Raw genomic sequence first — 14,181 nt, forward strand, 5'->3', positions numbered from 1 at the left:
TAGTTTTTCCACGTTTTTTTCTTTTCTTCATGCCAACTAGCGGGCGACGCTGTCGCGTAGGAAGGGGATCTTACAATAACAACTCCGATAACCATAATTCTTATGTCGCGTAGGGGGGGACACGCTTCTTTCCGACTGTCATTTTTCTCATGGTAATTAAATGAGGCTGCTTGTGCCACCGTTTTAAAATAAATGGATTCGGAGGGAGGAGCGGCATTTTTTCCGTGCGTGGGAGTGCAGGTGCGTGTTTGAGAATGCCTGGAGTCGAGGCACTTTGTAAAAAAAAAAAAAAATTAATTATTCTTACGGATTTTATACGTCCAGAGTGCTTGTTTACTGTCGTTTTCTCCTCATTTGCATTCGACGGCGTGCAAAACAGGAAAAAAAAAAAAACCCATTAAGAGAAGGCGAACGGCTTTCGGACTGCTATCAAGTCGCGGGAAAACCCGCGGCGAATCTCGACGTTTGCGCTACGCGCGGCTGCGCGGTTCAGACGAACGTCCTGAAAGGACCGATCGTCTTCTTCTTCCGCTACAGTTAATCAGACAAGGATCCGCCTCTGAGATCTTACCGGAGTACACTGTAGTAGGAAAAGGTCACAGTGAAGTCTTTGCAAAGATCCGATTCAGTAAATTGTTCGGCCCGCCTTGCTGATGGGAATATACCGATCCCCCCCCCATTTCAACAGAGCAGTTAGGGGTTAGGTGTCTTGCTCAGGGACACTTCGACACGCCCAGGGTGGGGATTGAACTGGCAACCCTCCGACTGCCAGACAACCGTTCTTACCTCCTGAGCTGTGTCGCCCCTAAGGGCCAGGGGTTAAGCTGAATGGAAGACGCGAAGCACGGAGACGGGCGTGTCACCTGACCGAGGCCGGAGCCAATCGTGACGCAGTCGGAGAGAATGGCAAAAGTCGCTATGGGAATACGTGTAATGGCGCCCCAAGCGTTCCATGCTCCGCCTGGCTAATGTAACGTTGTCGTGAAACACGGAGGACGAAGTTGGGCGGACGTGCGGTGTCCGGGTAGATCTGAAGGTAATATTCGCTCCGATTGCGTCGTTTTCATTTCGAATACTCTGCCTCAAGGAATTAGCCGTACGCTGTTCACATTGCAGCTTAGGTAGATAGACAGACGCTCTCTCTTTCTCACACACACACACACGCACACACAAACACACACACACACTCACACACACACACGCACACTCACACACGCACACACACGCGCACAACAAACACACACTCACACACGCACACACACCTATCTCTCTGTCACGCTCACACAGACACACATACACACACAAACACGCAGACGCCAACACGCACACTTACAGACACACACAGACGCGCACACACACACCCACACACACAGTTTTGAGGCGATTAGCATTGAGAGCCAGAAGGCCAAGGAAGGGCGTGGGACGGTAATAACACCTCATCGACGAGTCTAAATTGGACGTTAAATAACCATCGCCACGGCTGATCGACTGGCTCCCCAAAAGGCGGGGGATGGGAGGCCTTCTCGCCGTCGAGAAAACGTGAAATCGAGGTGAGATTGAATTAAAGCGTGAACAATTAAGAGATTCGCTCGCCGGGCTTTTACGAGCCTCTTTAATCTGCCCCCCACGTTCCCTCCCTCCCTCTCCGCTCTTATATGTGTTAGAGCTCCCCTGAGCGTGATTGACGCGGGGCTCGGCCTATCACGTCCAGGCGTTTCACAGCCCGCGAAGGGAGAGCGGCGTAAAAAAGCGCTCTCGGGATTTTGTCCCGGCGTTATGCAAATGAGGCGGGTGTGGCTCCGCCCGTTTCTCACTCGTGCGGCCTTTGGCTCCGCCCAGGTGAGCCAGGCTGCCAAACCGGCCACCCCCCACCCCCAACCAGAAACCGAATGGTGAACGCCCCCCCCCCTTCCCCCTCCTGGTATCGCGGAACAGACGGATGGACCTTAGAGAGAAGAGTAGCTCCTATTAAGAGAGTCCCTGTGTCCAATGGCAACTGCAGACTCGGGGGGGTGGGGGGGGGAGGGGTGGCTGTGTTCGTCCGTTGAGCGGAGGCCCCCCCCCCAAGTGCAGCTCACTCCTAAACTGAGGGGCCAGAGGTGTGGGTGGGGTGGCGGGGGGGTGCTGGGGGGAAGGTTTTACAGGCCTCTGCTGAAGCATCGAAAAAACGTTCTCCCTCCAACCAGAAGGCTGGGGCTGGAAAACAGGATAGCCACCGAAAAAAAAAAAAAATGGAGGGTAGCCGTGACGCGAAAGAGAGAGAGAGAGAGAGGCGGTCTGGGGAGACGGCGGGGTGAAGCCGGCTCCCCCCGCTGGCGGAGTTCTGGCGGCGAGAGATACGACGTTTATCCGGCGAGGCGGACGGTCTGGTTTCTTCTCTTTTTTTTTTTTTTTAGGTTGTTGTTTTGTTTTTGTGGGCTGACAGGACTGGCGCTCGCCCCCGGGCCCGGTGACCAGCGCTGCGGACGGGACGGGATGGGGGACGGGACGGGGGGGGGGTTTGATGTGGAGACGTCCTGATGGAGCTGTTCCCTCCGGCTGCGTATTAGTGCCGCTGCTCTTCAGACAAGGGAGAGTCTTGCTGTGGAGCCTCGTCTCTGGGAGTCTGAGTTCATTACACTCTCTCTCTCTCTGTCTCTCTCTCTCTCTATCGCTATCTCTTTTCTCTAGCTATTTCTCTCTTTTCTGCCTGTGGTTAGTTTGTTAATTGTTTCTCTCTTTATGTTGCTTGTGTATTATTTATGTTTTGAAGTACAGTAATTTCTGTGGTTGAACGATGTCCCAATAAAAGGGTTTTTAAATCTCAATCTCTCTCTCTCTCTCACTGTCTCCTCTCTCTCTCTCTCTGTCTCTCTCACTGTCTCCCCTCTCTCTCTCTTTCTCTCGCTCTATCCCCTCTCTCTCCCTCTCAAATTCAAATTCAAATTGAAAATGCTTTATTGGCATGAAATACATTTGTACTTATTGCCAGAGCGTACACACAGAAACAGGAATAGGAATACAAACAACGTGAAATGCAAATGACATTGTGGTAAGGACAACAATGCAATTAACAGTGTGGTAATGGCCACAGCCACATGCCCTCTCACTGTCTCTCTCTCTCTCTTTCTCTTTCTTTTCTGCATGTGTTTAGTTTTTTGATAGTCTTTCTTTTTATGTTCTTTGTCTATTGGTTTTATTTTTGAAGTATAGCAATTTTCTGTGTTGGAAAATGTCCCAATAAAAGGGGTTTTTAAAAATCAAAAAAAAATCTCTCTTTCTCTCTCCCCTCTCTCTCCCTCTCACTGTCTCTCTCTCTGCCTCTATCTCTGTCTCTCTCACTCTCTCTCATCCCTCCTCCCCTCTCTCTCTCTCTCGCTGTCTCTCTCCCACTCTATCTCTCTCTATTTCTCTCACTCTCTCCCCTCTCTCTCGCTGTCTCCCCCTCTCTTTCCTCCTCTCCTCTCTCTCTCACTGTCGCTCTCCCTCTCTGTCTCCCTCCATCTCCCTCTCCCTCTGTCTCTCTCACCCTCTCCCTCTCTCAGTTGAATTGAATTCAGTTTGCTTTATTGGCATGACATATTTTAACATATATATTGCCAAAGCATATTGTTTGTGTAACACTTAGGAGAAAACAGCAATAACAATGAAAATAATCTCTCTCTCTCTCTCTCTCTCTCTCTCTCTCTCCCTCTCTCTCTCTCTGTCACACACTCTCTCTCTCTCTCTCTCTCTCTCTCTCTCTCTCTCTCTCTCTCTGTCACACACTCTCTCTCTCTCTCTCTCTCTCTCTCTCTCTCTCTCTGTCACACTCTCTCCCTCTTGGTATTTGGAGCTCTCGGGTACTTGTGTTGGCGGGATTAGAACCAGACGGTTCGGCCGGCCCGGTTCTGGTTGTGTTTGGCGTCCCCCTCTCTCTTTTCAGGAGCACCGCCCCCCCTGGCGGCTGTGCCGCACCGGCGTTGATGCCGCGCGCGAACAAAGCGGTGGGCGGGGTCAACAAACTGCCTACCCCTTTCCGCTAGCAGGGGGGGTCCCGCGGTCGAGAAACGGGTGCGGGTTTTTGTCCGGCGGTTTCGTCTGCGGTTTCGTTTGGCGAACCAGCAGGGGGGCCGCCGTGGCTCCGTCGTCGGTTTTCGCTCTTCGCCGTTCGTTTCCGCGGAAACGCGTTTTTTTCTCCGTCGCTCTCGGGCCGTCAAACCTCCGTTGAACTTAGCGGGCGTTAAGCGCGCGCGCGCGAAGTTAGCGAAAGGGCGCTGCGGCCGGTGGCCTACTGCAGCCTGCGCTAAGCTACGCGTGCGATGCCGGTGCACCCGCTTTTTTGTTTGTTCTGGCGCCGTGTCGTTCCCTGGGTCTGGTGCCCCGGCGAGTCCGCTCCGCGCGGGAAGGAGCCGCGGCGCCGGACCGGACCGAGAGCCGCGCGCCTTTAACGCTAACGAGCTAATGCGCTAACGTGCTAACGTGCTAACGCCTCCTCCTCCTCTCGTTCCGCAGGGCGAGCATCGTGCAGAAGAGGATCATCTACTTCCAGGATGAAGGCTCGCTCACAAAGAGGATGTGCGAGAGAGGTGAGCCCCCCGGTTGAGCGCGGAGAGGGTCGCGTCGCAGCCGCGCGCGTTTCGATGCGTGTCGGATGGCGAGCGATAGCGTCCGCGGCTTTAATCGGGCTCGAGGCCGCTAGCCTTGAAACATTGAAGGTTTCGCGTCACCGGATTCGTAGAACAAGCCAACATACAACACGTAGTAGAAAACTACCAGCCTTCCTGAGTTAGGGCTCCTGCAGCGTGCATCATGCATATGGTCACTCACCACTCATCCACTCACTCACCCATCACTCCACTCACTCACTCACCATCACTCACACTCACCACACACTCACTCACACACATCACTCACTCACTCACACTCCACCACTCACTCCTCATCACACACACTCACTCCTCATCACTCACTCACCCTCACCATCACTCACTCACATCACACTCCCACTCACCACTCACTCACTCACTCAGCTACACTCATTCACTCACACATCACCACACACCCACCACTCACTCACTCACTCACTCACACTCACTCACACACTCACACTCACTCACACACTTACTCACTCACACGACCCTTGACTCACTGACCTCACTCATCACGCTCACCACTCCTCCTCACCACACACTCACGACTCAGTCGCCTCCCACGCACTGACTCCCCCTTCACTCGTCCTACCATACCACTCACACATCTCACTCCTCACTCACACCCTCACTACACTCACTCACTCACTCACTCACGACTCACGACTGCGACACTAGTCGGCAACTAGCACACGTGCCTCGCCTGACGTCGCGCTCGTTTCAGCTGTCTCTACCGATTATTCGCAGTTTTACTTGTTCTGTGATGTTTTAATCGCGCTTTTTTCTCGCCTCTCCGTTCCCGACTCAGCGAGCGAGTCGACGTCGGCGACGCGCCTGTGGCCGCCCGTCGCCGGTGACCGCGACTCCCGCCATTTTCAGAGTCGCCGTTCGGGGAGGTGACGGAGAAGCCCGCGATGGAGTGCTGCGCCTGCGGAACCGCCAAGTACCGGCTGACCTTCTACGGGAACTGGTCCGAGACCGTGCACCCCAAAGACTACCCAAGTGAGTCGCTTGCCCTGTAGGCACAGGCTTCATTTCGGCATGGGGGGGGGAGACGCACTGGGGGACCTCATAGTCCAGCCGTAACTGACCCTGTACCTGGAGACGGAGTGTAGCACAGTGGGTAAGGAACTGGGCTTGTAACCGAAAGGTCGCAGGTTCGATTCCCGGGTAAGGACACTGCTGTTGTACCCTTGAGCAACGTACTTAACTTGCATTGCTTCAGTATATATCCAGCTGTATAAATGGATACAGTGTAAAAAAAAAAGTTGTGTAAGTCGCTCTGGATAAGAGCGTCTGCTAAATGCCTGTAATGTGAAGATCTACCGTCCTGTAGGTTTTCACTCCAACCCTAACAAAGCCACACCTCATTCAAGAGGTACAGCAGGGCTGCCCAACACTGTCCCTGGAGTTCTACCATCCTGTAGGTTTTCACTTCAACCCTAACAAAACCACACCTGATTCAACAGCTAGAGCAGGGCTGGCCTACACTGTTCCTGGAGTTCTACCATCCTGTAAGTTTTCACTCCAACCCTAACAAAGCCACACCTGATTCAACAGCTAGAGCAGGGCTGGCCTACACTGTCCCTGGAGATCTACCATCCTGTAGGTTCTCATTTCAACCTTAATTTAGCACACCTGACTCTAGCAATTAGCAGCTTAACCATGTCTCAAGCTGTTGTGCTTTCCTAGAGTGAAAAAGCTACAGGATGATAGATCTCCAGGAACGGGGGTTGGTCACCTCTGAGCCAGTCTCATGCCAAATCTCACGAGCATACCAGTTTTTATTTCATGTACTAGTTTATTTCGGCTGGGACAGTGTACATTTATAACTTAACTGTAAATGTGCCAGAGTTTGCCAGGGCAGGCAGATGTTCAAACTGCGCGTTCTGTGACCCTGGAGGAGCACCCGGAGGAAACCCGCGTGAACACCCGCGGGGCGAACACGCAAACCTCGCGCAGAGAGGATCCGCGCCAGAATCTCCTTCTCGCGGGGGCGACGGCGCTAACCGCCGCGCCGCTAGCTGGTCGAGCGGTGAATTCGAACGGAGATGTCGGGGGTGTCGCGTCTCCCTGTCTCTCTTGTCTCGAAACCTACGCGTACAGCTTCACCCCATCCCCCACCCCCCCATCCCCCCCCAACCCCCACCCGCTGTGCAGATAACCTTGAAACCCGGCTGATGGGCGTCGGCCGAGCCCGGAGATTACTCGTGCGGTCGCGCCCGCGCTGGGATCGATACGTCGTCGGTTGAAAACGGACCGTCCTTGTGCCGGATTAACCAGGGAGAGAAGACCTTGACTCCTAATTAACGGGCTCGGGTGCGGTCGAGCGGCCTGCTTCTAGGCGGCGAAAGGTACGCCGTTGAGGCAGCGAGGGAGTTTCCGCGAACGCACCGCCGACCCACGGAAACCGTAGCAACCCAACGCTGACTGTTGGGGGTTGCCTGCTCCTCGTCTTCAACCCCTCCTTCCATACGCGGGGGAAAAAAAATATCGTTTTTGTCCAAGGGTAGTTACTCGGCGCGCATCGAGTGCACTCATTCCACAATGGCGGCCTAATGGTAAGCTTGCGGCAATCAGCCAGGACATCGTGGCTGTTCGCGACAGTTAATCAGCACGTCATTTCAACAGTGCCCACAGGGGGCGCCAGTCAATGCTAATCAATATTCGGTTCACGCGGAACTCTCAGATTGGCAATTGTTCGTTAAATTGGCGGTTCTCAAACTCGGTCCTGGAGTACCCCTGGCGCACGCTGGCTTTGGTTCCAACCGCACCTGCAGTCTCTGAATTTTAACGAGCATTTCCTGTGATTAGACTCTTCATCTTTGAGGGTTTACTTACCCTCTTAAACTGCATCGTTTCAGAAGTAGGTGTGCATGCCATGAAGAATAAAAGCCCTGCACTCACATTGTGCTACATTGCAAACAATAGCATAAAAAGGCGAGGCGACTTAATTCTTAATTGACCAAATTAAAGACTGAGGTGAATCAACAGGCTCCTCATTGGTTCAAATGTGGACATAAAGACTACGATTCCCATATTCACATTGTGCTGTATTGCAAACGATTACGCAAAGAGAGGTGGGTATATCAATAGGCTTCTAATCAGTGAACATGAGGACACCTGGTCTAAATCTAAACTGCAACTAACCATGTGGCAGACAATGAAGAATCCAGAGACGAAACAAACGATAACGAGCCAAACCGGCATTGTGTTCGTGAGTTTAAGGGAACAATTGCGAAGGTGCTCAAACACGCGTGTTCAGCATCCTTAGCTGAGCACGAGATCGGCTGTGGCTATGGCCAGCGTACTCTGGGGCCCCCCAGGACCGAGTCTGAGAGCCGCTGTTCTAAACGACGGGCGTTCATAGGACGGAGTGTAGCACAGTGGGTAAGGAACTGGTCTTGTAACCAAAAGGTCGCAGGTTCAATTCCTGGGTAAGGACACTGCCGTTGTACCCTTGAGCAAGGTACTTAACCTGCATTGCTTCAGTATATATCCAGCTGTATAAATGGATACAATGTAAAATGCTATGTAAAAGTTGTGTAAGTCGCTCTGGATGGAGAGCGTCTGCTAAATGCCTGTAATGTAATGTAATGTAATGGGTGGAGGGAAAACAAACAGAGAAAGTCGCCATGGCACCCCCGGTAACCCGGGCAACGACGGTCACCCCCTGGGAACCGAAAGCCTGCCGGTGTAGGCCCAGGTTAGGGACAGCAGGGAAGGGGTTAACTGCTCGAGCTTCTCCCAAACGGGGGGAGAAATGTCTCCGTATGGAAACCAGGTTTGGGGGGGATGATGGTGGGGGGGGGGTTAGGAAATATGCGTCGGCATGCTATCCTACATCACTGTGACCCCCCCGACGCAGTGTGATGGATTTTCGGGGGATTGAGCTCATGTAATGTTTTATAAACAGGTTTCTGGAGACGGGCGCGTGTGCGTCCGTCGCGGCGGTAGAGTGCTGTGAATCGCACAGGAAGTGAGACGAGGAGGTTTCCCGGGCACCGAGCGGAAGGGAGCCGCGGTATCGGAACGCTTCCTTCGCCGCCGCGAAGATCTCGCCGTCTACCAGGGCTCACCTGATGTATACTCACGACAATGCAGGTTCAGGGGCGGACGCGGTGGCGCAGCGGTTAGCGCTGTCACCTCACAACAAGAAGGTCCCGGGTTCGAACCTCGGCTTGTGGGGGCCTTTCTGTGCGGGGTTTGCACGTTCTCCCCGTGTTCGTTGTGGGTTTACTCCGGGTACTCCGGTTTCCTCCCATACTCAAAGACATTACATTACATTACATTACAGGCATTTGGCAGACGCTCTTATCCAGAGCGACGTACAACAAAGTGTATAGGCTAACCATAACCAGGAACAAGTATGACGAAACCCCTAGAGAGAAGTACCGGTCCAAGTGCAGGGAACAACCGCATAGTTCAACTTGGACCCTGAAGGTTAAACTGATTGACACTAACACAACGAGAACGGCAACAACGCAGTCTATGGAAAAAATACAAGCAGTAGTAAAGACATGCATGTTAGGCGCGCTCCTGCAGGTGCCCTCGACCAAGGCACTTGCCTCAGAACTGGAGTTGGTCCCCGGCACAGCACAAGAGAGGCAGCTGCCCACTGCTCCTAGGTAACTAAGGATGGGTCAAATGCAGAGGACAAATTACCCCACAGGGTTCAATGAAGTATATTTTAAAGAAGGTAAAAGTTCATCCCAGGATTTTGTCACAGTCACCTGGATTTGCTAATGAGCACCATTCTTCAGCCAGGAGGTAGAGCTAAATCAGCTGGGCTGAGTTCAGGGGTGGATGAAATACACGGCAGGACTTTTACTTTCTGACCCTCTGGGATGTCCACCTCTGGTTGGCGGGCTACCAGTTAGCAGAGCGGTTCACTGGCTGAAACCGGTTTTCAGCCGCACGCGTGGGGCTGAAACTGCCCCACTTTCAGCTGACGGGCAAGCGATTTCTTGGGAAGTGTGAAATTCAGGAGATTAAAAAAAAAAAAAAAAAATCTATATATTTTTCAATATATATATATGCTATATATATGTTTAAACCTTTAACCGTTTGAACATTGAATTCACGCCCGGCATATTGCATTTCAAAGTTCTTCTCCATGAGGGATTAAATTTTTCGGTGGGGGGGTTGGGGGCGGGGGCGTGGGGGGGTGAGTGAGGGGTTGAATCGATGGAAAAAAAAAAATTTCTAAAAATGATGAAGGAGAATAGGCATTGGGGGAGGGGGGGGGGTGACCTGACACTACAACCTCTCTGTGCGCATTCACCAAACCCGTCAGTGCCTTCCTTCAGCTTAATTAGAAAATGATTTATGGCCGGGGCCTTGCATTGTTTTCCATTGTCGGATGTGTTCCAGGACGTTCCTCAGTCGAGTCGCCTGAAAAGATGACAGTTTTTTTTTTTTTCTTTCCGTTTTTCGGGGCCCGGCTCCGGGTTTCAAAAACGTATCAAACGGCAAAGCGAGAGGCTTCTTTTTCGCTTTCCGTTAAAAGGAAAAGCGCTCACAAAGGCGAACTGAAAAGCAGAATGAATTCTGCGGCGATTCGCTTTGGCTTTATTGCGCTTGTATCTTTTGTTCAATATCGTTTCTTTGAGAGTCGGCTCTGCGACGTTTCCCGGGATCCAATCTTAACCACTGCCAGTGGTTGAGGAATACGTTGCTGCAGTAGCCTGATGTTTCACTGAAAGACAAAAAAAGAATTTCTCAGAAAACAGGTATTCCTCCGGCAGGCTACCAGTGAAAGCCATTAATAGAACGATCTTTCCTGTCTGTTCTCTTTCATAAATGAGTTTTTTCGGCTCTGTGAAAGTTTTGCGCCCTTCTCCGCAGTCTCTTGGTTATTGCAGCCCTGCCGGCTGGTATTGGTTGAGTTGGGTATTTAGAAGGGAGGTTTTTTAATCCAGTAAAGCTGCAAGTTAATACCTAGGAGTGTAGTTTGAATTTGCTGAGGGGAATGACTGTCCCTTATTCTCCAATGCGAGTTACTGATCCAGATGGGAGTGTTGGAGAGGGAATTTTTCATTGATTTTTGCGTGTGTGCAGTGTGCGCGTGTGTGTGTGCGCCTGTGTATGTGTGTGTGTGTGCGCGTGTATGTATGTGTGTGTATATGTGTGTGTGTATGAGTGTGTGTGAGTGTGTATATGTGTGTGTGTGTGTGTGTGTGTATGAGTGTGTGTGAGTGTGTATATGTGTGTGTGTGTGTGTGTGTATGTGTGTGTGTATGAGAGTGTATGAGTGTGTATATGTGGTGTGTGTGTGTGTGTATATGTGTGTGTGTGTGTAGTGTGTGTGAGTGTGTATATGTGTGTGTGTGAGTGTATGAGTGTGTGTGAGTGTGTATATGTATGTGTGTGTGTGTGTGTGTGTATATGTGTGTGTGTGTGTGTGAGTGTGTATATGTGTGTGTGTGTGTGTGTGCGTTGGTGGGCCCGTCTGTGATTTGGGAGCGGCCCGGCTCATTGGCTCTGAAAGCACAGGAGCCTGTGCCGTGGGGGGGGGGGGGTTGATAAATTGATAAATCTGTCTGGGGGACAAAGAGGGAAAGCATGAACTGAAGACAATGAAAATGCCTCGGCGCGATTCATGTGGAGGAGGAAGGCCGTAAATCAGGGGTCCCTGGAGACGGCGGTGAAGTGCTGGATTCAGAGCCGCCAGTACACTCCGGCTGAAATCTCCACTACGCTCCGGCTGAAATCTCCACTACGCTCCGGCTGAAATCTCCGCTACGCTCTGCTGAAATCTCCACTACGCTCCGGCTGAAATCTCCACTACGCTCTGCTGAAATCTCCGCTACGCTCTGCTGAAATCTCCGCTACGCTCTGCTGAAATCTCCACTACGCTCTAGCTGAAATCTCCGCTACGCTCTTCTGAAATCTCCGCTACGCTCCGGCTGAAATCTCCGCTACGCTGTGCTGAAATCTCCACTACGCTCCGGCTGAAATCTCCGCTACGCTCCGGCTGAAATCTCTGCTATGCTCTGGCTGAAGGCTGAAATCTCCACTACGCTCTGGCTGAAATCTCCACTACGCTCTGCTGAAATCTCCGCTACGCTCCGGCTGAAATCACCGCTACGCTCCGGCTGAAATCTCCACTACGCTCCGGCTGAAATCTCCGCTACGCTTCGCTGAAATCTCTGCTACGCTTCGGCTGAAATCTCCACTACGCTCTGCTGAAATCTCCACTACGCTCTGCTGAAATCTCCGCTACGCTCTGCTGAAATCTCCGCTACGCTCTGCTGAAATCTCCACTACGCTTCGGCTGAAATCTCCACTACGCTCTGCTGAAATCTCCACTACGCTCCGGCTGAAATCTCCACTACGCTCCGGCTGAAATCTCCGCTACGCTCTGGCTGAAATCTCCACTACGCTCCAGCTGAAATCTCCGCTACGCTCCGGCTGAAATCTCCGCTACGCTCCGGCTGAAATCTCCACTACGCTCCAGCTGAAATCTCCACTACGCTCCGGCTGAAATCTCCACTACGCTCTGGCTGAAATCTCCACTACACTCTGCTGAAATCTCCGCTACGCTCCAGCTGAAGTCTCCGCTATGCTCCGGCTGAAATCTCTGTCCTGCCTTATCACTGGTTTCCTGGCTGGCTTCAGATCTTCAGTTCTGTTCCCGCGTACGTGCGGAAGGGCTGATGTCACGGGCTGATGCTGAGGTCACACGAGCGCGTATCACGTCGCCGCCGTACGCCTTTCCCCCCCAGCTCCCGTTGCCGTGGCTGTGACTGAGCCTCCTCTTCCTCTCCTCCCTCCCTCCCTCGGTTATAACCCGAGAGGCTCCAGCAGACGCCGGTCAGTCTCCCCCGCGGCGCCTGGGAGCTAATCCCTAGCCGCGTACCCCGAGTGACGTCACTCTCGTTCCCCGCTGCTGTCGTTTTGCATCGCGGGGTTCGTTAAGCAGCACGTCCCACATTCAGAAAACCCCCACAAATCCTTGCTTGTGAATTTAGAATTTGGAGTCGGTCCGAGCTTCCGAGGCGAGATTTGTTCAGCCTTTCCGTCGCGAGAGCGAGCCAGCCAGCGAGCGTCTGGGCTCGACGTCCTCGTCGCCGCTCCCATCTGAACGGTTTGTTTTTGTCCCTCCCTTCCCCCTCACCTTCCCCGCAGGGCGAGCCAACCACTGGTCAGCCATCATCGGGGCGTCCCACTCCAGGAACTACATGCTCTGGGAGTACGGGGGCTACGCCAGCGAGGGGGTGAAGCAGGTGGCCGAGCTGGGGTCCCCCGTCAAGATGGAGGAGGAGATCCGCCAAAAGGTAAGGGCTCTTGCCGCCTCGCTTCTCGCTCGTCGATCTCGAGGTCGATCGCCGTTTCATCCGCGCTCCTTCCGGGAAAGTCCTGTCAGCGTAAAAAAGGCGAGGACGGAAAGTTCCGGCAAGGGCGAGGCGTCCCCCGCCTTGGGGCCGCGCGGTCGCGCGGCTCGACGCCACGGACCCGATCGTTAGCCTGTCGCGGCTCGACGCGCCAACGGCAGGGCCTCGCTCCCTCGCGCCCGCCGACCCGAGCGCGGTGAGCGCTCCCGCCAGGAGGGCGCGGCGGGGACAGAGAGACAAGCGGGCCGCGAGGTCGTCGGGGGCGACGCGGGCGGAGCGGAACTAACGCGGACGGAGCGTAGCACAGCGGGTAAGGAACTGGGCTCGTAACCGAAAGGTCGCAGGTTCGATTCCCGGGTAAGGACACTGCCGTTGTTACCCTTGAGCAAGGTACTTCCGGAATCGCTTCAGTATATATCCAGCTGTATAAATGGATACAATGTAAAAAGCTATGTAAAAGTTGTGTAAGTCGCTCTGGATAAGAGCGTCTGCTAAATGCCTGTAATGTAATGTAATGAAATGAAAATCTAAACCTGTGCCGGGTTCGTCAATTAATAGTGGATGTGTCCTCGGGGTCCCTCTAGGGGGTGGACTAAATGCTTAGTGCTTTCCAATGATCCACCCTCCCCCCATTTCTCTCTCGGCACGTTTTTGTTCTTTCTGAGGTCCACCACGGTGCCGCCCTGGAGGAGATTCGCCGCAGTAGCGCGCTAAACATTTAGCCGCGTTTCCTGCATTGCGTAGTGTGATGTGATGTAACGCGCGGGCGAGCTCGCGGCCCGCTCGTCTCTCGGGCTGCGATGGCGTGTTTCTCAGAGGTGAACGTCGACTCGCACGGCGGCGGCGGCAACGTGCAAATGGGCAGCGACGTAGCATAACGGGTAGGAAGCTAGTCTTGTGACCTGAAGGTCTTGGGTTCGATTCCCGAGCAGTACGCTGCCATCATTACATTACATTTACTTGGCAGACGCTTTTATCCAAAGCGACGTACAAGAAGTGCATTTCATGGTCATAGACAACTGCTAAACACAGGTTCGGTAGGGTACAATACTTATTTTGTACAGCTATTTCTAGCCAAGAACACAGTTCACACAGTGAACACTATAGGGGTGACATAGCCCCGGAGGTAAGACCGATTGTCTGGCAGTCGGAGGGTTGCCGGTTCAAACCCCGCCCTGGGCATGTCGAAGTGTCCTTGAGCAAGACACCTAACCCCTAACCCCTAACTGCTCTGG

At 53.0% G+C, this 14,181-nt stretch overlaps 1 protein-coding gene across 1 annotated transcript in view; it reads left to right on the forward strand.

The window, feature by feature from the left end:
• The window catches only part of LOC135242608 (spondin-1-like), a 134,564-nt gene that overhangs the window by 18,996 nt on the left and 101,387 nt on the right, over positions 1-14,181 (forward strand). The window contains exons 4-6 of the mRNA XM_064313759.1: positions 4,474-4,547; positions 5,490-5,612; positions 12,741-12,889. Coding sequence (XP_064169829.1) covers positions 4,474-4,547; positions 5,490-5,612; positions 12,741-12,889 — 346 coding nt within the window. The remainder of the gene's footprint in view (positions 1-4,473; positions 4,548-5,489; positions 5,613-12,740; positions 12,890-14,181) is intronic.

The sequence above is a fragment of the Anguilla rostrata genome, chromosome 16 (genome assembly GCF_018555375.3).
Source record: "Anguilla rostrata isolate EN2019 chromosome 16, ASM1855537v3, whole genome shotgun sequence".
NCBI lineage: Eukaryota > Metazoa > Chordata > Actinopteri > Anguilliformes > Anguillidae > Anguilla > Anguilla rostrata.